The 23,477-nt window shown below is 39.2% G+C and overlaps 3 protein-coding genes across 7 annotated transcripts in view; 1 reads left to right on the top strand and 2 right to left on the bottom strand.

The window, feature by feature from the left end:
* Positions 1 to 11,931, bottom strand: part of STXBP4 (syntaxin binding protein 4) — a 67,203-nt gene extending 55,272 nt beyond the window's left edge. Inside the window, exons 1-6 of one of the 3 annotated variants that reach the window (XM_040081577.2) lie at positions 11,781 to 11,931; positions 10,025 to 10,144; positions 2,766 to 2,839; positions 2,498 to 2,593; positions 1,454 to 1,523; positions 568 to 642 (exon numbers count right to left, since the gene is read on the bottom strand). In XM_040081577.2, the coding sequence (XP_039937511.1) occupies positions 568 to 642; positions 1,454 to 1,523; positions 2,498 to 2,593; positions 2,766 to 2,839; positions 10,025 to 10,059 (350 nt within the window). In that variant the 5' untranslated portion in view covers positions 10,060 to 10,144; positions 11,781 to 11,931. Of the gene's footprint in view, positions 1 to 567; positions 643 to 1,453; positions 1,524 to 2,497; positions 2,594 to 2,765; positions 2,840 to 6,218; positions 6,287 to 10,024; positions 10,145 to 11,780 lie in introns of those variants that run through there. The other 2 variants (XM_040081578.1, XM_040081576.1) reach the window with 2 other exon arrangements.
* LOC120760868 (cytochrome c oxidase assembly protein COX11, mitochondrial) lies at positions 11,904 to 15,735 on the top strand. The gene is given in 5 exon segments (XM_040081582.2): positions 11,904 to 11,993; positions 11,995 to 12,279; positions 12,346 to 12,501; positions 13,568 to 13,693; positions 14,195 to 15,735. Coding segments are annotated over 5 exon segments (840 nt in total). The 3' UTR covers positions 14,378 to 15,735.
* An 887-nt stretch (positions 15,736 to 16,622) lies between these two features.
* Positions 16,623 to 23,477, bottom strand: part of TOM1L1 (target of myb1 like 1 membrane trafficking protein) — a 28,087-nt gene continuing 21,232 nt past the window's right edge. For all 3 annotated transcript variants that reach the window (XM_040081580.2, XM_040081581.2, XM_040081579.2), the window contains 7 exons: positions 22,842 to 22,902; positions 21,365 to 21,479; positions 20,538 to 20,634; positions 19,997 to 20,075; positions 19,037 to 19,124; positions 18,691 to 18,763; positions 16,623 to 17,737 (listed from right to left, as the gene is read on the bottom strand). In XM_040081580.2, the coding sequence (XP_039937514.1) occupies positions 17,677 to 17,737; positions 18,691 to 18,763; positions 19,037 to 19,124; positions 19,997 to 20,075; positions 20,538 to 20,634; positions 21,365 to 21,479; positions 22,842 to 22,902 (574 nt within the window). In that variant the 3' untranslated portion in view covers positions 16,623 to 17,676. The remainder of the gene's footprint in view (positions 17,738 to 18,690; positions 18,764 to 19,036; positions 19,125 to 19,996; positions 20,076 to 20,537; positions 20,635 to 21,364; positions 21,480 to 22,841; positions 22,903 to 23,477) is intronic.

The following is a 23,477-nucleotide window of genomic DNA, read 5'->3' as shown; positions in this document are numbered from 1 at the left end:
AATATTGGTTTATATGCTTAACTTTCAACAGTCAAGTTAAAGCAATATTAAACATAAATGTCCTTAAAATTAATACACTTTGGACTACCTGCTGCAGTGAACAGTTTAACCTACTTATCCAAACTATTCAAAGCTCATTAGAGATTTAAAAGCAAACTTCTGAGGGAAAAAACCTAACTGAATCTGCCTTTTGTCAGAATGCAAGACCAATTTAAATCTTATAATTTTGTAGTAGCTCTAACAGAGTCCTAATTTTTCATTATTTTAAAATGTGAGAAGCATTTCAAGAACTATCACAGCAGATAATTTTTAATGGTATTAGATGTAAATATAACACTACAAACCTCCTCTTTTAACTTAAGTTGGTCTGAGCTTGCTACTTGAAGTGACTAATGCAAATGATCTCAGAATGAACTGGTATCAAATATCATGCAGAAAAATGTGACGTGGTGCAATTCTGCAACTAAAACTAATCTGAAATAAAAATACATGCAAGTGCACCCACCCACCCTGAGATACAACACTGGATTTTTATAAGTTTTGAGGTTAAAACAATTTTCCTCTTACTTTGCTTCTTCATCTCTAGCAACGAGCAGAGACACGTGATTAGAGGCCGAGGCTGTTCTCAAGATGTCAACAGCCCTAGATGGGGCAGAAAAAGGCCAAATAAATATACCAGGGTGCTGGCAAGAAAGAGAGCAGTGCTAGAAGAGCAGGAAAATGGACAAATTGCTAAGATAGTTAATAATTTTCATGGCCAGATGCAGTTAACAGAGCTTGGCAGCAACAAAACTTAGTGAGCACTGGGGAACAGAGCAAAAGACAGACTGTGATGCATTTGCTGACAGCAGGAAACTGGGACTGACCTCTCTTTCCCTTCCCTTCTGTCCCCGTCCCTCCTTGGGCCACCCTGCTGCCTTCCTGAGCCTCCTTCAGGATTAAGAGCCCACCCCAACAAAAGCTCCTGCTCAGGTGTGCCTGACTCAGAATCTCCCTCAGCAATACAAATGGCAATTTTCCTTTCAATTTTTTATCTCCATCTCCAGCACTGAAAGCTGCACTGATCTCTATAGATTCCTCTACAGAAACCATCTACAGCTTTTTCTTTCCTCTTCACTGTGCCATTACATGATTGCTGCCATTATTTACATTTACCAGTACTGAACCAGCAGACAGTTATATTTTAACAGCTTCTACTGCTGTTTTCACACACATTCTGCAATCTGCGTCATTCAGAAACCAGGTGATTCTGGTGTTACAGAAGCATATAAAGTCCTTCACTTTTTCACAACAGTTTTGCTGAATTAGATTTATAGGATAAATTACTTGTGATTTGAACTCCAAGGATCTCGGGGGAGTTGTGCTCTTTCAATCAGTCATTGATAATGTCCAAACTAACCTATGTATCACATTCCAAGCTCTAATAAACACTCAGGAATCAGCACAAACATACCTTTCGTTTGTTACTCCAACCAAGTTTTCTCCATTGACATCTAAAATTAGGTCTCCAGTGAGCAAACGGCCTTTAAGTGAAACCAACAGTGATTGATGAATCAACAAGAAAATGGTGAACATATTGTATTAAATCAGGGCTTTTCCTTTCAATTATATGTGACTTAATGCATTAAACAACTTTATGACTCTTGGTACCTGATCCTAAGATAATTGAGATAAGATTAAAAACTGTAAATCAGTCTTGTTAACAACAGAATAGCCACTGGAAATTACAGTGTACAAATTTAGCTATTTGTACTATTTACACACAGCGTAAATATTTTTGAGACTAGAATTTATATTTCACAGTTGTGGAACTAATTTTTATTTGAATCTTGCTCTTAACATTATTTTAAGTTGCCACGTGTAGATCTATTAATGTTTCAGACATTAATAAAGTCAGATAGAAGATTTTTTAGAACCAATTCTATTTTTTAATCTGGAAAATCTCAAGTTTAGGAACTTGAAGTTGATTCAGATTACTTTAAAAGATCATTTTGCTCGAGACAAGATGAAATCTCAAAAAAACCCATACAGAGACCTAGGACAGAAGTCTGCTGCTTAATTATTGCAAACTCTACTGAGTGCGATTTCTTCTTTCCACAATGATCTTAATTGTCAGCACACCACCATTAAAAAAATAGTAATAAAAATTAGCCGAACTAATTAAAAGTACTAGTTCTATACAGAAAACACCACTCATACCTTATAAATTAAAAGTGATTCAGCATCTCAGCAGTTACCCAACAGTGCTGAAAGACTGCCAATTGCCTTCACCAGCCATATCTAGATTTGAACACATTTTCAAGATCTGAGTGTATTAAAAGCTTTTTCCATAAAGGGTCCGAGTTTCATTTCTCTCTTAAAGTAAACCAAACCTTCATGGATCCTGACTAAACCATACTATTTCAAATATCCTTACCCACAAAGTAAAATAAAGACCTCTTTTGACAGCTTTTTATATGCAGCATGTTTGGAGCCAAAAAAAGTTAAAATTACTTACTATCTACAGCAGCAACCCCTCCAGGTAGAATTCTCTTTATGAAAATCCCATAATCTTCTGCTGTTTGTGCCCGATAACCTCCAATAATTTTAACTCCTGAACAACAAAGAAAAAGGTGAAAGTGAAAAATTGGTTATTCCACCTACTGTGCTAAATGTATTTGCAGCCAAATCCATGAAAGCCAAATCAACTTTCCTGAGCTGGCAAAGCTCACCAGGTGTTTTTAGGTTTGATTTACTCAGAATAACAGAATTGCAATCTCGGATACCTAATCCATTCTGGCAATCAGAGAAAGAAAGGCGGTGAACAGCTCGATTAATTCCATGAGGGCCCATAATGGTCCTAAGGAACAAAATAAAAGTTATTAAATTACAGAAATGTAGGTAGAGCTATGTTAACAAAAAAGAAATTACAGTGACTGTTTTCAACTCAAATACAAACCCAAACCAGTTTTTTCCATTGACAATTTCATATTGTTTGGTATCTCTGAGCTACCATCTCCCCAGCCAAAAATCAATCTACTCATCACATATATCAGATGAAAAGGTACAATAAATATACAGAGTTTACTTCCTTTTCCCTCAAGGCATTTCAGATTGAACTGTGAATCCCCTTTTGTGTAATAAAAGGATTGTGATTAAATAGAAACAAAATTCCAGAAGCTGATCCACCTTAACATTTAGGCAAGAAAAACATACCATAAAATCAGTCTTCATCAGGTAATGAATATTTGACCAAAAGCACAGCTAAGCCAGTATATAAAATTATTTCCTAAGATATCTAAAATATAATTTTGTGGCTATTTATGAACATAATCTTTTCACAAATTTCCTAATTTCTTCACTCAACATTAATTTCTTTCTCTGTTGTAAAAAGGCTTATCTCTAAACCTTTTTGCCTGATCCTCTGTGCACCTTCCCACCCCAAGGGAAAGTGCCAAGAAGGCACTGGGAATTGCCTAAAGGCAGAGGAGTATTTTGAAGGCAGTTGATCATGCAACAGAATTAAAAAAAAATATAAATTTACATAAAACATTAAATTTACAGTTTCATCAGACTCATGACCAGCACACTGCTCTGAGAACACAGTGTTAAGAATGAAAAATAAATCCAGATTACCCTTTACCAGGTTTTATTTTCATTTAGATGAATTATGGGGAAAAAAAAATGAAAGTTGTATTATAGCTCTGTCCTTTCACTGCACCACTTTTGGAGAAGACTCGGCAGATCTCTTCTAAAGAAGAGCAGAAGCACCACTGAGGGTTTTCTGCTTTGACTGACGTATTGCTCTACATTAGATAAAGAGTTGTATTTTCTAGAGGGTGCTAGTGAAATGGAACAAGAATTCATTAGCAGGGTGGGAAAGAAGATCAAATTGGAGGACACAGTGACCCAAATCCTTCCACACAACCTAATCCAGCACAAGCCTGAACTCCGTGCCCGAAATTGGGTTTATCTACAAAAGCCAGAGTACATCATTAAAAGGTGCCATGCCAGAAGGAAGAGAGAAATCCAGAAGGTCCAAATGTTCTTAAAAAACCAGCACTAGCCAAGAGATTCAGCTTCTAAAGAACATCTGCAGTTCCTTTGGTTTTGTAGAAGAAAACTGGACGAGCAAGGTATAAGCACTAGCTCTGAAAAGCAACCATTTCCCAAAACCTCTTATTTCCAGCTACATGCAAAATTAGCCTTTGCTTTAGAAAGGCTGGCCACAAGAAGAGACTTAATAATTCTAATAGCCATCAGAAACGAAAAGCAAATCTATGCTTCAAGCACTATATAGTTTTCACTGTAGTATTTCTGGAAGTATTTGTTTCACAGGCTGAAAAGAAATAATGAGACCCAGTGTATTTGGTGTTTGCTTGACAGGACTGCACATGACCTTGCCATGATATGTCACAGCATAAGGTACCCTTTGTAAAGCTAAAAATGAACCAAACTGCTTTTACTTAATCACAGCCTGAAAGGAGGAACAAATCCCCAAGTCTGGTATTTCTTTAAGAATACCTTTTGGACAGCCTCCTACTCCATGTCAAGAACAGAGCATTTTGCATTACTACCCACTACTGTCACTCCAATTATCCCACAAATTTGTTTTGAGGCTGAAGGACAGCATACTAGTCATGCTTTGTTCTGACTCGTCTCCATCTCTTAAATCTTAAACAAGGTACTTAAAATAGGCAATTATTCTATTTTTTTCTCTCTTGCCTTTTGTTACTACTGCTAGTGGTTTTGCCCAGCCATTCCCTCTCATCAGTTTTCACGTGGCAGGTTTTTTTTAAAACTAAAAAGCAAGAACAAAAGATACTCCAACCTTGCAAAAACTGACATGGAGGTTTTACTTTTGTGAAGTCTGAAAAGAACAAATCTCAGACTTCAAGTCTGAAGTTTAGAGTTTGCCAGAAACTGTAGAACCTCTTTATATACTACCATATAAAACAATTATGAAATATGATGAAATCTAAGAACAGGACAATTAGTAGGAAAGGATCTACATTTTCAGAAGTAGCCAGCAATACTTTCAAAAGAGAGATGCTAATGAAACTAAAATGGATTCTGACAAAGAGGATACAAAGAACACACAACTAATAATGCACAGTGGAGAGGAATAAGATATCTCTGTAACACTGGACTTGTGATGCTGCCACCTACAATTAGAAAGAACTGACACTTTGGACAGACAACTTTTACAAGGTACTCAGGTCTGTTTATGCTCTAAAGGCTAAATCCCTCCAATACACGCAGTTTAAAATTATCACATAAAAGTAAAGACAAAGATTTTCAAATGCTCCAGATTTGTTTAGCATATCACATCTAGCTGACTTTCAGCGTTAGGGCTTTTTTTTCCCACATATAACTTAGATCTTCAAGTCAAGCTACTTGTCATACTTCTAATAAAATAAACAGAGCTTTCACAATTTCACTGTAAAATGACTTGGATTCAGTCATTTATCCAACATTTATTTTATGTCATCATTTTTAATATTCATGAAATGTTAGAATATTTCTCCCAGAGCATCAGAAACATGGTCAACAGTATAAATAAGGAAATAGGCTCCTAAACCAGTTGGCAGTAGTAACAAAAAATAATTGAATGTTCTTTGCAGAAAAATATGAAAATTAAATAATCAGATTTGCTACTCATTTTTTGAGGTCAGGCAAAAGTACTTTTAAGCAAGGTTCTAGCACACAGAGAAGATGTGAGGCAAGAGAAGAAATAAACAAGCAAAACTCACCAAAAAGGTACACTAAAACTTTCTTACACTAAAAAATACTAAAACTCAACACTCCAGCTGAAGTCCTGGAATGCTAACGGACTTAAGTGGGCAACATTTTGTGTAGGTGCTCTAGTAAGGGCAATTAAAACGAACCTGCTTCTATTACTTTTTAGCAGCATACACAAGGAAGTTCAACAACTTTGGGTTTTATTTCTTTTAGTACTTATTAGAACATACAGCTCCAGATACTCTTCTGATCTCTATTTCTGAGAAATAATTAAGTCATTTATGTGCACAAACAAAATATTTACCTATGTTTATCAATGGGAGAATAATACACTGATCACAAAACACGTATTACTTGACACACAAAAATCTAAATTATAAACTGTGGCTGTTGATGAAAAGAAGCTGAAAATGCCCACAGCTTTCAAATTATCTTTCCTGTACTTTGCCCAATTACAGACTAGAGCAATGCCCTCAGAACTGAATGGTTCAGCATACCAGTATAAGAGAGAGAGACCATCAAAACGCTCTGGTTCATCTTCAGCCCCTGGAGAAAGCAAGGACATCCTTCAGCACAGCAGGAAAAGCAAGGACAACGCAACCAAAACACACTGGAGGTTTCCAGTTCAGCCGGATAAAGGTTATGAGCAGGATGATTTCTGCTACCAACTAAAAAACCCAAACACAGAGCTCCAGCTGAGCGTCTCTGCCTACTTAATCTTCTCTCAAAGCCTCTGCGTCACATGCACTAATTCACCTAGAGAGGTAATGCTTACTTTTTCTCTCTTTGAAATGGCCATTTAGAGCAACTTTAAAGACTGATAAATGCAAAGGAGAAAATTTACTACACTGTGATTAAGCAATCCAGATCCAGCAGCCAAAGGCAAATGAGATGATTAAAAGAAACTTATTTCCTCCTGTTCTTCTAATAATTTATTTACATGCTCTCTGCAAACAAGGTCAAAAGCAGTAACTCATGACCTTTCTAAAGCAATCTTCCTAGCAGACTGGATTATGCAGAGCCACAAAAAAGGGAAAGCCAACAAAGCAGACTGAAAATATTAATGAAACGGATGCCATTATGCTATTACTTTTCATTCTCAATCACAGTACAGGCTTGAGCCATGATCTAACTTGGTTTTTAGACTTTCAAGATACAGCAGTCAAAAGTCAACATAAAACTTGGGTTATATATTTTCTCTAGAAATGGAAGCTGACGTGCTTTTCTGTGAACGGAAATAAAATTGCCAAATTTATGTCATTACCCTGAGAATAATCTAGTTAAAGAAGTCAAACCTATCACCCTCATTCCCAGAGGTCAAACCCTGTTACAGGAGTCTTGGTCTTGCAGAGAGATGCACATTTTCAGAAGCTCTGAGTGTCAACACCAGTTTGGTTAATGAATACTTGCTTCCAGGCTTGCCTCAGAAGTACCTCTACTACTCCCTCGCTTTTAAAAGATCATAACAAGACTGCATCTTGAAATGAAAGCCAACTACCCTGGGTTCACTGAGGGCTTTAAGTGGAAAGGTGAATCCTCTCTAGCCAGGAGCAACCCTGTGATCAGACAGCATCTGTCAGGTCTGGAGGTGCAGCAGGAGGGCTCAGCTATGCCAGGAATGCAAACGCTTATCTCAGGCACAGTTTGTTTTTTTGGATTTTTTTGAAGCTGCAGTGATTGTGGTTTCATTAGCAGACAATCATTCTGGGGAAAGGATCCCTTTGCTAAGAGACGACGAGCTGAACAGTGCTCAAATTTAGAGGGGTCAGTCCAGAGAGCCTGCAATGCACACACAGAAGGGGCAGAGTGACCCATCACAGACTAAGGAGCATGGAAATGGGAACAGCCTCCCCAGTTCCCAAATTGTGAAAAGCCCCACTGGCACAGTGATCACATCCATTCAGAGATGAAAATTTGCCCCTTTGTAGCCTTTTCTCAGTCAGCTCACTCTGCTGGTGTTACTGGCATTACAGAAATGCCACTGATATTTTAAACCTCCTATCAATTAGATTTGCTCTAGGCAAGGTTACAGAAGATAAAATACAAACAGATTTTCTCCAACAAAATTACCTCTGTTCTTAACACCAGTGGAGTTCAATTTGTGGTATCAATATCAGCAGCGTTTGTCAAAATACATCACTCAGACCAACCAGTGTCACATTTTCTGCTACAGAAACCCCCCAATTAACACATGGCTTAAGGGTCTGCAATTTTCTTGTTAAAAAGCAAAAGCTATTTTTATTAAACCAGACATAACAAACTTCTGAACAATTTAAGCAGATATTAAATTAATATTAGGCTTATTGCTCTCATTTTATTAGAGTTATTATCAGTAGTACATCATTTGTTCAGAAAATTGCTCCTCCACCCCTTCTTCAAACTAAACTGTGCTTTGTTCAGCTTCCTGAACAAAGGAACCTGAACTCACCCCCAAGGCTTCTATCCCTCTTTACCTACAAATTCAGTTGATGTGCTGCTTTTAATGAATGATAGCATCATTGTTTCTCTTGCAAGTCCTCTGCCTTTCAAGAACATGCTCAGAGGAACACAAATTACTTTTTACTTCCAGAAAGATCTAGGAAAATTGTAACTCAAAACGCCATGAAATTTAGTATAAATATGTAAGACTAAATTTTCAAGAGTTATCTTTTGTTGTTAAGTAGGATTCCTTTCCAAACAGCTGGAAAACTATTCCATTCTGGCAACATTTGTAATTACAACTTGCCTTTCCCAAGGGAAGGTTCACAATGCTTTAGCAACTGAGATGGAATACAGGATAATTTAGTAGATGACAAAAAGATCTGCAGAATTTTGGAAGTTTGATTCACAAGATCTTTATTGTTACAAATAAACCAAAGGCCTTTTACAAAAGTCCTATACAAATCCATCATACAACTGTAGCCTTTCAGCTTCACTAACCCTAAGTTCAGATTTTAAGGACCACAGGCAAAGAATGATAAATCATACGCCATGAATGAGCACTCTGTGTGATCCATCCAAACCCGCTCATTATTCGAAATACATTCTGCTGATTAGATTATAAAGATTAAAAGAAAACATACATCATTACACGGCAACTATTAAGCCTGAAAAAAGCTTGGGCAACATTGTAATTGTAGAGAAGCATGAATGATTTGAGGCTAATCCCTGCATAGAGAGAAAAGGTATGATTTAAAGTTTAAGTAAACCCCAGTTAACATATAACTAAGTCCATTCTTGGAAGCTTCAGTACCATCAACCATAAAAAATAAAAGTACAGAAAATGACAGCTTGCCATCAGCATCAGCTGAAGTGCAGCTTTAGGTGACTTTCCTGTTCATCTCTAATGTGTCTTTGGAACACAGTGAGCTAGGAGCTACTCATGCAAATGACTCATCTTTCACATGACTCTAGCCCGCCACAGCTGTCTGAAACACGTATCTTTGTGATCACATACCCTGAATTTCCAGACAAGCACTGTTTTGGCTTCTTCAGGTCCCAGTAAAAATCAAGTAAGCTTATTTTAATGCATCGTGGTTTTGCTTTTCAAAACAATCAAGTTATTTATGAGGTGGCATAATTCTAAATCTATGTTAAATTATTCTCCTGAATACTCTTTGCTGGATTCTATTGCACAAGTAGAGCAAACATGGGAAGTCCAGCAAGAGCTGCCTGTGCCTGGTTTTAATTCTGGTTTCGATGACAGCATTTGCATAGCTATTTGGCAGTTTGGAAAGGGTCTGGAGTTACACTTTTCAATCATGACTGAATCCATGTTTGACATTTAGAATCTGATCCAACTCTTAAGTGGGTAAGATTAAGTTTTATAGAATTAATATAATTATTTTATACACCATGACATTGGTAAAAATATGATGGTTCCTAAGTGCTGTGTATAAAGTATTAAAGGTATAGAGACAGAGTATTCTGAAAAAGTAATGCACTGTAATACAAAACCTCCAGTCTTATGCTACTGCAGGTAGCCCAGGTGTACAAAGAAGTGATCTACTATAAACAAGTATGTTTTCATAGTTCAGAAACATTAAATTAAGAAATCTCTACACAGGGTTTTATTTCTACAAAACTAGTCCTAACCAAGTGCTGATTAACTTAATGAAAAGCTTAAGGGACAATTTCTTCCTTTATGTGTAAATTCACTGCTGTTGGTGTCAGCTTTTCTACAATGTTACTGCACACTGCTTCAATATCAAAGTTATTTTCCTTTAAGACTTCATCAGGACAAGATCCTACCAACAAAACTGCAAGAATTTTCATATTATAATCCAGTAATTGTATTTCTACATCTAGGGAAAAAAGTACTTACTCCTCTGTATTTGTGAGGGGATCTGTACTTGACATCTTCTTAGAAGCACTACTAAAATAAAAGTTTAAAATGAAGAGTTCTGACACATGAAGAACAGGCTTCTACCCAGGATCAAAATTGCTGGAAAAAAAAAAGAGAAACCAATTTCTGAAATTTACATGGCCATGTTTATTTTCAGACATTGGAAACAATCGTATCTATTACTGACTAGTTGGAATCAAACTGGAAGAAGACAACTGCCAGAACAAAATGGATACAATTCATTGCTGAAAACAGTTAACAACTTGGACATTGCTGTAGTAGTACTGAAACATTTCACATCCTAACTCCCTCTTAATTTATAAGGTAGAAATTAGGGTAAATTTGAATCCCTTGTGATTAAAATCTTCTAAAAAAGGAAAAAACAGACTACAATTCTAGGATAACGTAACAATGTCAAAGACAATCTCTTTTTCCATTGAAAGTTACTTGGAAAGGGAGTGGTGTTCTGTGTGTCTTGTTCTCTCATGTTTTTTTAACTTACTCTCTGGTATTTAGTGTCTCTGAACTTCTCACATGAAGTACTTAGAACAGGCCAGAACACACAAAATGGACTTACACACCGCTAATGTAGCAAAAACCCCAAAGAAATTCACATTGTATTTTTATTAGTACATACAACAGGCTGATAGGAAATGCAACCCTGGATGTACTGAACTACAATAATTTCAAAAACTGCTACAAAAGCATTAATGCAAAAAATATCTGTTGGTATCAGTAGTAGCAAATCTTCCTGACCTTGTGAGGTGCACGGCTGAACCCTCACATGCCACAACCCAGAATAGGAATTATTTCCAAGACAAGAGAAGGAACTCTCCCAACACACAGGCAAAGATGGCACAGGTGCTCCTGGCACCAGTGTGACACCACACACCCTGGCAAGATACAGCAGAATCCCCAGCTGCAGTGTCAGCCTCCACAAAACCACACCTATTCCTGGATGTCTGTATTTCTTGTGTGAAAAAGATGTTAAATCCACTTTGGAATACCACAAATGTTCCTGCAGTAAACAATTTCAGACTTTGCTCGCTAAAGGACTAAAAAAACAGTCATCTGAATACAGGGGAAATACCACAGTAGGGCTACACTAAGCCTTTACCATTCTCTTAATTCAACATGTTAAATGAAGCAGTATCAGCAGCTGCCAGTCCTTGTGTGATTCACCTTAGTGGAACCACCACAGAAGAGACGCACAGCCTTAAAGCAATAAATTCAAGTACTGCTACAGCAAATTTTATTACAGTGCACGGCACCAGCTGTGTGAAAAACTATTTTGTGAACTTGCCTGACTTTGCCCAGCCTCAGCTCACTGCTGTTTGCTAACAGCGCTCGCTGCCTTTGCAGCGTGTTAGTACCTGTTCCTAAACAAAACCGTATCCCTAGAAATGAAAAAAACGTGAAGCAAAGCACCAGGCGGGAAAAGGAACAAAAAAGCAACCCGTGTCAAGTGTCCACAAAAGGGGAGAAACTGCACGGCCCCGGAAGGACCACCCGGAGCAGCCCCGCGCCCGTCTTGGGGCCGCCAGCGCGGAATCTGAAGACAACCAGATATCTGCGGGACCCGGGTACCTCCGGTGCGGTGTACCCGCAGGACCACCACCCCTCCCGGTGACCCCGCTCCTGGCCGGCCTTTCGGTGCCACTGCCGTCCAGCAGAGCCCGCTCAGTGCGGGACCGGGGCCGCGGAACCCCGCCGGCCTGGAGGCTGCTCCAGTTACCTCGTACACAACCTGCGCCCGAGCCGTCCCGCTGGCGAGCGAGGAGGGGGCACCCACACGGGCGGCTCCGTCGGGACCCCCGCGCACAGCGCGCTCTGAAGGGGCGCGACGGGCAAAGATGCGATGGCGGCTCGGCCCGCCCTCACCCTCTACATTCCCTGTTCCACTCCCGCCCTATTCCCACCTCCGTCCCGCCCCGTTCCTGCCCCATTCCCCGCCCCGTTCACCGGCCGCCTGTCCCGAGAGCCCCCGCGCTGCGGTCATGGCGCTGTCCGGGTGGCGCTGGGCGCGCTGCGCCCACGGGCTGCGGCTCGGGGCCTTGCCCCGGCCCGGGCTCTGCGGGACCCGCGGCGTTCGGGGCTCCAACCCCTTCACCCGGCAGCAAGAGGAGGAGTGGCGGCGCCGGAACCGCTCGGCCGTGGGCTACATCGCGGCGGCGGCCGTGGGCATGGTGGGGCTGTCGTACGCGGCCGTGCCGCTCTACCGCCTCTATTGCCAGGTACGGGGGACCCGCGGCCGGCGCCGGTTCCGCGGGCGCGGGGCCCTCACTGCCCTTCCCTGACAGGCCACGGGGCTCGGCGGGACGGCGGGCACGGGGAGCGACGCGGAGCGGATCGAGCGCATGGAGCCCGTGCGGGACCGGCTCATCAGGGTCACGTTCAACGCCGACACGCACGCCAGCATCCAGTGGAACTTCAAACCGCAGCAGAGCGAGATCTACGTGAGTCAGCGCCTTCTCCCCGCACAGAGCCGTGGACACGGTTGGAAGAGGCCTTTAAAGTCACCCAGTCCGACCGTGCAGCCCGCACGGCACTGTAACCACTAAACCACAGCACCCAGCGCCAGGTGCACTGCCTCTTGAGCAGCTCCAGGGGTGGTGACTCCACCGCCGCCCTGGGCAGCCCTTTCCAAAGCCTGGCCACAGCAACAGTGGAAAATGTTTCTAATATCTAATGGGAATCTCCCCAGTCTCAGCCCAAGGCCAGTTCCTCTGGTCCTTTCAGTGCAGGCAGAGCAGAAGGGCCCGATCCCCACCTTAATACACACTCCTGCTCCTTGAGCCTCCTCTTCATGAGACTAAACAACCCCAGACATGTTTTCTAGAACTTTAACCAGCTTTGTTGCCCTTTGCTGGACATGCACCAGCACGGCAATGTCATTTTTACAGGACATTGTGTGCAGTTGCCCCTCTGCACCCCAGTAAGCTATCAAAAGTTATTGAACTACACACTTAATTGTATATGCACCACATGCACATGGTATGTACACTGTAAAAGTGTATATGTGTGTGTGTATATATATATACACTTAAAATTATATAGTATAACAGCATATCTAAATCTGTACTGTTTCTCCTAGTGCCCTATCCTTATAGGAACTTTTTTTAATATATTTTAAAAAATCACAATTTTTCTGTTTCAAATTAGTTCTCAAAATTTTTCAAGAGTCATGCTTCTTAATAGTTTCTCAGTCCAGTACTGCAAGAATAACCTCAGAATTTAAATGCATACAATATTTAAATCTGCTTATTAAAAAAGCTCTGTGTGCTGTTGAGCTGATAGAAGACTCAGGCAAAATGGGCAAGATTAAAAATACATAGAACAGCATTTAAGCTTTTAATTTTGAATATGGGTGAATTGCACGTAATCAAAAATATGTGTGACATAACCAATTTGAAACAGCAAGAGAAAATTCTAGATAAAATCTAAAGAACTTGGTTTGAGGGGTGGAGGGCTGCAGTGGATGTAAAAAAAAAAAGAAACTCACTGTACAATTATGTTACACAGGTGGTACCAGGAGAGACTGCACTGGCATTTTATAAGGCAAAAAATCCTACTGACAAACCAATAATTGGAATCTCCACCTACAATGTTGTCCCCTTTGAAGCAGGGCAGTATTTCAATAAAATACAAGTAAGTGTGAACAAAGCAAAGATTGCCTTTTCCTTTACAGGAACAAAAACTGTTACCCATAAATTGCATTTTAATCCTGGACACCATTCTTCGTATGCCAACATTTAAAAACAACCCTTGTTTTTTCAGATGATAAAGTGCATCAATTCATTCTTAGTCTTAACTGCCCTCACACCAAACTGCTCATGCCATTAGAGTGGCTCCAAAATTTGTGTTTTTTAGTACCACTCTGAGGGCAGGTGGAATGATGTGAGCTGGCCTGGCCCCTTGACACCTTTACACACTTCTTTAAAAGCTAATTTATTTTTTTCCTATATTACCACAGTAACAGAATTGCTGTCTGTTGCTCATCTTATTGATCCTTTCCAGGATTTTAGGGGTGTACAGGGAATGAGAGTTTATTTTAAACCATGAAGATTTCTCTCATGTTGGCAGAGATAAATTTTATTGTCACTATTGTTGTCTAATTGTGGATTTATTTTTTTTTCCTCCCACCTGCAGTGTTTTTGTTTTGAAGAGCAGAGGCTAAATCCTCAGGAGGAAGTGGACATGCCTGTCTTTTTCTACATTGACCCAGAGTTTGCAGAGGACCCTAAAATGGCTAAAGTTGATTTGATCACCCTCTCTTACACCTTCTTTGAAGCAAAAGAAGGACAGAAGTTGCCACTTCCTGGCTATCGGTAATGGGCCTTCTCTACAAAATGTAACTTCTGCTACATCTGAGTGCCAGTTTTGATACCATTTTTCCTTGGAATAAAAAAATGTAGGTGTACTGTGCAGTATGAAATTACATTGGGCACACACTGTTATGAAAGTATATGTGTATATATATATTTTTTTTTGGAAACTAACTTAATGTATCCCTGTTTCGTAGGGATAGTATTTCTTTATCAGACAGTGGAAGGGAAGACACTGTTCCTGAAATAGAGAGGGTTTTCTCAGGCCATCTTTGTGTAAGATGTTATCTGAAAGACCACAAGGCAAATTTTTAAACCAATGTGGAAATTAAAATCTTCATTTAAATATAGAAGAAAAATTCACTTGATTAAGCGTCTAAAATTCCATTGCTGGTTCCAGAAAATAACTTGCATGTTAAGTTACTTTATAAAAAGGTAAACCCAAGTAATAAATTAAGGTAATCTCATAACGAAACAAAGTTAGACTGTTATTTCTGTGTAACCCTCCCTGGCACAGGAGATGATGATTCAGAACGTGATGCACCCTCTCATGTTATTACTGAATCAGTAGCTCATTTGGTAAGAGCAGACTGCTCTAAAACTGTTATGAGAACAGTAATTTAAGCTTAAGCACATCAGATCTGTGGGATGGTTTCCATTTGGAAACACCATCTTATTTCTGAGTTGTGTCCCACTCATTTGAAGTATCTGTGCTGCTAATGAGTGCTCTCTGCCTCTGCAGAGGGCTCTACTCTGGGTACATCCACAAGAGACAAGTTTGGCTTATGTCTGATGACATGCTTTGAGGGGAGGGCAGTGTATAAACTGCTCTGAATAGCAGCTGAATGAACAGCATAGGTGTCTCCTCAGAATCCATACTCAGCCCATTCAGAGGCTGAGTTGGCCAGAGCCTGCCCAGCAGTGCAGCAGCGCTTCAGAGGGACTGTGTTTACCATCAGAACTGTAAACCTGTATTTATGTAACTTTTGGTCATTATCTGTGGGGTAGGTCTAGTAACATTTCATCACTGCCTTGCAAATCAGGAGCAAGTTGCAGAGCAAGTTCAAGTACCTGCTCATTTTCAGACAGAAATTACTATCAGCCAGTGTCTCTTCTGCTGGGCTAGGTCTTTCTACCCCTTCCAGCAGAAATCTAACAGTGTAAGGCTGATTTTGGTTAGCTTGGACTCTGAAAAGGCAATGGGTACTTCAGAACTAACTTCCAGTTAATTAAGTCTCAGTTTGCATACAGTAACTCAAAAACTGTTCTTTTGAAAATAAATGGATGCTACCTTTAAAATGCATTATTGTACCAGTTACTTGTCTTGGTTAAACAGATTCTGGATGACATATAAGTCTTAACTGTATATTAAAGATTGAAAACTTTTCATTCTTTCATCCCTCTAATGCATTTTATCCAGCAGAACATGTGGAGCCCACACAAGTGAAATACATCTGTATGAAGATAGCAGCAAGCTTTATAATTCCAGTCTGCTTCAGGGAAAGGTAAAATAACATCAAGACAAATATTTGAATCCAGGCTAGGAGAAAAAAAACCAAACAACTCAACAAAAAACAACTTCTTACCTCAGTTGTCTTTAATCCATTGTCCTTCTGAAAGCTGAACTGATTATGGCAGTTTTCCACCCATTGCTTTATTCTGGTCACGTTCTTTAGAAGAAAAGGGATATCCCCCTGGCAAGCAGCAATTCCATAAAAATATGGGTTCTCTCCCCCTGGGTTTGAAAGCCCAAATTTGCACTGATGCTGAGCACATTCCCTCTGTAACACATGCTCTAACCTTGGTAATTAGCCAATTAGCCAATTCCTTTCCATCACTCTGTGACCATTGTGCAGCTTTAAAGACAGAGGTTCTGTCAGCAGTCACCCATTATAGATTACACTGGAACAGCCCGGTTTGATTTGTTACCCATCACTGTGGGGGTTCTGCCAATACAACCCAACCGTAGGGGAAAAATTTAAAAATCAAACCACCTCAAATCCTATTTTCAGCTGTTTTTTCAGGCTGCTGTCCAGACCACTGTAAATTTGCAAGAAAAATGAGAATAAAGCAACTCAACTTTTCACCTCAGCTTACAAAACTCCCAGAATTCTTCAAGGTTGTGTTTTGGATAGCAGCAAGTTGTTCTAATGGTCTTGCAGCAAACTGCACAGATAAAATACTTCAAATGCTAGCTACATTTATGTTTCAGGGAATACACAGAAAAAACTTGGAAGCGATGAGAGTTTATGTCTCAGTAAGCATTTGCTTTTATTTGGAATTTTATGCTACAAAAATTGCAAAAGTAGCTGAGAACTTCTTATCCCTTAAACAGTTAATGTAAGGAATGTTTAAAATGCAGTTATTTCACAAAAAAATTAGCTTATCTGGTATGAACATGAACTAAGTTCTCCAATTTTTTATCAGCTATAAATTCAGAGAACTATACCTGTTAAAGTGCACAGTTTACATTCAGCATTAAAATAGATAAGGCACTTAATAAAAGAAAACAGAAATTAACAGGATTAAACAATTAAAGTAAATGAGTAACTATTGCTCATCTGCATTGTAGATGATTAATTTTTCCTTCACCAGAACAATCTCTGCAGGGCAGGAACATTGAAAGAAAGAATTGATTCCCCTCCAATATTTACCGAGTAAATAAAAGCAACAACGATATAGGAACAAGCAGGTTGTTCTCCTGTTCTGTTAATTAAAAATGACAGCACTTTGTGTCCCAGCTCAGGTTCTTCCCAAAACAAAAAGCCAACTATACTGTGGGTTTTTAGGAAAAAAGAAAAAAAAAGAAAAAAGAAGAAAAAAAAAATCTGTACTAAGGATGTAGGAAAGTAACACTGCACATCTTCAGACATCTATCAAGAGGCCAATTCTAGAAAAAAAAAATTGTATCTCAAAACCCCCTTATAGATTTCTAGGGAGATGAACATAAAAGTGAGGCCAAAAGAGAAACTGGATTCTGCAGTTCCTGTGAACGTAATGTCTTTTTTTTGTTTACTTGTGCCTGGTGTCAAATGTTACTTCATACACAGGTGGATTTGAAAGTCACATTTTACAGGCCCCCAAAATACTTTAAAATAACTATGCAAGTGACCTTGAAGAACACACAGCTGAACATTTAGGACAAATTGCTCAGGTGTAGAGCCAAGTAACTCTTCAACTTGCACACAGCTTAGTACTCCAACTAAGTTACTGTGTCAAAATGCAAAACCTCTTCTGTTATTCACTTGTTACCAGAAGCACTGCACAGAACCAGCACCAGAGAGTGTTCAGCAAAGGATTCCACCTTCAGTCTGTGTTCTTTTTAGCTTCTGTCTTCAGCACAACATCAATTTCTTCATAAATAGCTCTGAAAGAGGAGGAGCAGGGTGACTCCTACATCACATTTCATTTTGACAAAACACACCAGGGAAATCCTGCCTGAAGTCTAGAGTGTAGGTTCACTTGCAGGATGCCCAGGTTTCCATGGAAACCAAGAGCCAACCCTGCTCTGATCCTCTGCTTGTACATTTAATGAGGAACCTCTGGACACTGTCACTTTTGATCAAACAAGTTTGGGAACAGGACTGCAAAACACAAATGGCAAGTACACCATTGTGCAATTACTGCACAATTAAAAAAAAAACAAACCACCAAAACAAAACAAACCCCAAAACCAATTTGTTGAGATTTCCCTACCTCAAAATACAACAGCTCCTTAGAAATAAGTTTTGTATAAAAAGCTCTTTTTTTTTTTTTTTTTTTTTTTTTTTTACAATTTACTGTTAGAAAGAGGAGTTCTACCATTTGTTAGGTGTTGTATTAGTTTGCTCTCTCACTATTTTGGCCTTCTGGAGAGACAGCATCCATTCCCTTTATATTTACATTACGGATTTTTTTCAAATACAGTAGAAAAACATTCTTTAAAAAACATGATTGTTATGAACAGGAATTCCTATGGTTACCTTGTTCTAGAATGACCTATGCTGAAGTTTAATCAGCTTTCTCCAGCAGGACCTCCCTGACCATATTTCCTTCACCTTTCTGTATCACTGCATAAGACTTTAGTAATTTTGATACAGCATTACTCCTCCATTTTTACAGATGCCACTTAATGAGGACATTACAGTTTATTCCTTAATTGGTTATGCCAGAAATATTGGAAGAAAACATACAAAATGCAGCCACTGTCATTTATATCAATGATGCAGTTGGTCAGTTAACTCAGCCTAAGTAGAGTGGTCTGTTTTTTCTCCCAGAAGAAAAAGCCAGTTTGCCTTTGATACCTCAGAATTTTAAAATTCTATTTTAAAAGTTACTTACTCAGTGGGAGCCAAGGGATCGAATTCCATTATCTCATAGTAATGAGGTGACTGTGACTTGTTCTTTGATGTAGCTGAAGAATAAAGACAGGCAGACACATCCAGATTTAAATGAGAATTAAAAAGCATGCTTACTGCATGTTTTTTGTGTCTTCCTGAAAATAGCACATTATCTCTTATGGATTCAGCTGCTTTACATGCTAAAATAGACAGGTGTGTAATAGAATCCATGAGCAACACGACTTTGTCATTGTTCCTGTTCCTAGTCACTGACAGCCATTATGTAAAGGCCTTAAGTTCTAACAAGAAAATGAAACATGAAAGAGGGGATTTGCGGTATTTATTACCTGCTGGTGATGGTCCATTTGATGGCACAGTCTGTCCAGCCTGCAGATTTATTGGGTTCAGAGGCACTGGGCTTAAAAGAGTCGTCAACTAAGGACATCAAGCAAAACAATGCATACACAGATTGTTCTATGAGAACTGGTTTGACCTAACTTACATAATTGCTGACTTATCTTTAAACTCTCTGACTTCTGCAAGTAAAATTCCAAGGCCAACAGTTAGCAACCCAGTCAATCTTCATTCTCCACACAACCTTCAAAGCAACATTTAGTGTTCTATAGCATATTTGTGTAATTTACTTCTGTGTGACTTGTTCCGCCACACAGATTCAAACATCTGCTTTTATTTGCAGTTTAAAATAAGGACTGTGCATGTTTGTTTGCGAGCTACTCCTCATCTTTTCTATTTCATACTGCCTTCATAACATTATCTCAAAGTCCCTTCTTTGAGATTCTTTCCATTTCTTCTGTCATGGGTGTTTCTCTGTTTCTCTGCAGCATGACATTTGTCCTGCACTATACTTGGGGTTTAAGTGATTTTTTTTTTTTTTTTTTTTTTTTGAGGGCTCTATCTTTGTGGGAGCTTTGAGGTTTTTTGTATGTTTGTTTTTAATATCTTATTTGAGAAAGAAAGTACACCAGAGTAACATAACATCATGGCAACAGGAGATCTCAGCTTGCTTTGCATAGCAACAAATTAAACACAAATGATAGAGAAAGTGCTTTCTGCAAATTCCCCTGGGATTGTGCTGGACCCAAGGAAACAGGCTTCCACATTAGGATCTGTGGCAGCAAAAGAGGAAAGTTGACCTGGTTACCAAGCAGAATGTTCCCTGAGGTATGGAGAAGGGCCACAGAAGAGATCTTTTCATCGCACTTGAACAGCAGTTGGGGTAAATCCAGAAGTTCTCATTTGACAGCTGCCAGACAAGAACGATCACCCCAAATATGAGTATTACTCACATTGCTATATATGTTCACATTGCTATATGTGTGTCCAGCTGGGCTGCTTAAACTATTGCTTTGTGCTTCAGCTGCAAATCTAGGAGAGAGCAATACATTGAACGTAAGTAAGAAATGATCAAAACTGTTTATTCTGATTGTTCCATTATTTTTTTGGCTGGTCTGTCTTTCCTGTGTGTCACAACTGAGAGCAGCATGGGCAGATGGACCACACCATGTGTCCCATGCACAGGAATTAAAAGACACCTGCTCTGTCTTGAACTCTTCTACTCACCTGTTTCATGTTTCTCCCTTTCCCTGCTGAAAGTCAGGTACATTCATTCCATTTATGACAAAATTGTGATGCAGGCGTAAGTGTATTTTGAACCCTCTCAAACAACGTCTAGCACAGAGGGAATTTTCACTTGTTTTACTGGACTAATATGTAAAAGCAGTAAATCTGTGTCCTCAGAGCTACCTATATTCATTAGATGAATTACAGAGCACTACTACTCCTAAGGATCTGTTTTCCATTCCCATTCCTTGACAAGAGACTACTCACGAGGATTGATGAGCTTTTGTTGGAGTTGCTGAATCCAGCTGTGGGTAAATTGATGGATGAGGCCTGGTTTTATCTTCAGGGTGTGCAGATAGGCCATCTGAAATTCAAAGCGATAATTAATGGTAATTTAAACATTATTATGCAAAAGTAGCTACTTGTACTTTGAACACTGAAAGAGGTATAGTTTTTGTTTGGAAAGCCTATAAGGAGTCTGAAATGAATTGCTGTTTATCACGTGAAAAGCAAAGTTTTAATGACTCTGAGAAGTCTTAGATTAAAGATATTCATCTCTATATTTAGAGCATCAGCAGAGCACTACATGATAGATAACATTAAAACTCTTGTCACTATTTCTCATGAATTAAAATGGAACTCTAGGGATTTTTTCCAGGGGGACATTCACACTTTTAGTTTTAGTATATGGAGGGGCTTCTACAAACAGTAATTCTGGATCCCTGAAGCCAAGTCTTTCTAACACTCTGAAAAAACTCCTGTTTCTTCCTGCAAAGTCTACACAACAAGCAGCTACCAGAGTGTTTTACAGGCCTCACTGCAGTAGAAAACAGAGCATGTTCTACTGCTCAAATCTATGTAAAAAGGGAAAAAATTTATTGTAAAAAAATTACAGGCAACCTCATAATACCTTGCAGTTTTGTTCCTATGGACACATTTCAATTCTCCTTTTAAGAAAATTTAGGGAACATCCTTAAAGTTAAGGAGTATCTTTGTTTTCTTTGTTACCAGGAACTTCTTGCTTCTTCCACTAAGCTCATGTGGGTTTATTTTAGGGAATTAGAGTGGAAGGAAAATGGGCATTCACCACTTACTTCCTGAAGGAGACACTGCAGGGTCACTCCGCACCACTGCAGACACAGAAGATGGAGAATTTATAGAGAGGCCAAGTAGATCACTTGAGGGAGCAGACGGCTGTTTCCTGTACAGCTTAACATTTGAAAAAGAATAAGTTATTTAGGGTTTTTCCCAGTGTTTTGTTTTTGTAAGGAACTTGCAGAGTTTTAAACAAGTTGCTGTTTTCACAAAATATAAACCTTTAAAATCTTAGTATTAAAAATTAGTAAGTATAAGAGAAGATCAGGAATCTGTGTGTGTGAAATACAGCTAATGAAACAAAACATGCATGTCAGAAAAGATCAGTTTCAAAAAATAAAGAAAACCCTTTCTGAAGTAGAAAATAGAAAGGACTCAATTCTATAAAGCCATTCTAGATACAAGTTTCATATTTATCTTGTGATCAATCCTGTACAATTCTTTGCATGCTACTTACTTGTGTTAATGAGATGCAATATGTACTTAGGAGATTGATTTTTTTGCAGTCCCATTTTGGACAGAAAAAAAAAAATCCAAACCACAATATTTCCTAGGACATAGAAAAGAGTTCCCTTCCTTTCTCCTGTAAATGTGTTGGAATTAAAAATGTAGCCAGCCAAAGGCTTAATAAAACAACATGCTTGAATCATACAGGTTTGGTAATACCAGATGAAAAATAAATAAATAAAGGATGATGCATTTTAAACTCAAAGTCTCCTTAATAATATAAAAAAGCACAGAGTGCGCCATTTGGATTACTAACTAAGCCAACAGTGCACCCATCAAGCAAAACCATCCACCTACATAACCAGAATGGAGTAATAGTGGCTTTTCAAGGAAAACAAGACCATCTTCTACCTTTTTAGCAATTGTCAGCAGTATTTCAGCATTCACAATTCATTTTTATGTTGAGTCCTAGATGACTGCACAATTATGGCTTAGCAGAAGGTGAAACGTGCAAAACTACTTTGGGCAATATAATTAACAACCATAATTACCAATCAATAAAGGACAGCCATTAAAGATTTGCTACAAGCCATTATTCACAATTCAGAAAAAGCTTTGACTCAGGAGAAAAAATCAATAGAAGTGAATTCTCAAAGTGCAGCAGTATTTCAGTCTCTAGATCATTAACAGGAAACAAATGAAAAGAACCTAAGGTTTCTCATTTTTTGCACGGCAATTATGCTTAGCTGGAGAGGCAATAAGCCAGCGTTTGAATAGATTTCTCTCTCATTTTTCATGCCCAAGGTTCCCTCTTAGATTTGACATTATTTGCTATTTTAGTTACATGAATTTGCATGAAATTCTGCAAGAGAGACTTTAGAGAAATCAGTAAGACTAGTGTCAGTCTGTTGTCTCCTGTACCTCTCAACTATAGAATAAAATTCTGCATGAATCAAAAGTGTATTTTTCACAAGGAAGAGCAAAAGGAACGTTTGCAGTCCCGCAATTCAAGAGTTCATCCTTGAGTACCTCCTCCCGCTCACGCTGTATCCTCTGGTTCTCCAGGAAACGAACTCTGTTCCGTGAGAACCTGTTGAAGGTGCAGAGTTAAATGTTCATTCTTACATTCCTGAAAGGTGTGCTTCAGAAGAATATGAAACCAGTTATAACCAACTTATTCTCAAAAGATTCCAGAAGCACCAAACAAACACTCCAGGTGCCATCTCTGGGGCACTTGTCTTTCTGGGCAATCTGACTCCCATTCCAGAGCTGCAGTCCTGCTATCTCCTACACCAACACCAGCTGGTCCCATGTTTGGAGACAGCCATCTGCTTGTTCCAGAACAAAACCAAAGCTCTCTGACAGTGGTTTGTCTCTGTTCACACCAGGCAGGTGAACATCCACTGTGCCAAATCCAGCTGCTTCTGACCAGAACATTCCTTCAGCTGAGTCCCAGGAAGCCTTCTGTCCTCAGAGTTCCGGGCATTCCCTCGTGCCCTCCCAGGACAGACCACACACCTATTCTGGCACACAACCCTTTCTTTAGTGCAGGCCTTTGCAATCTTTTGGGGTCTTTTTAATGGAAACAAACAAAAAAAGTCTACCTGCATAAATATGTATATTCTAGGAGGGATAAATGCTAATTGTGGGTCCAGAGCAGATCCA

Source organism: Hirundo rustica, chromosome 18 (assembly GCF_015227805.2).
Source record: "Hirundo rustica isolate bHirRus1 chromosome 18, bHirRus1.pri.v3, whole genome shotgun sequence".
In the NCBI taxonomy this organism is placed as follows: Eukaryota; Metazoa; Chordata; class Aves; order Passeriformes; family Hirundinidae; genus Hirundo; species Hirundo rustica.
This window is presented reverse-complemented; position numbering and strand designations above follow the sequence as displayed.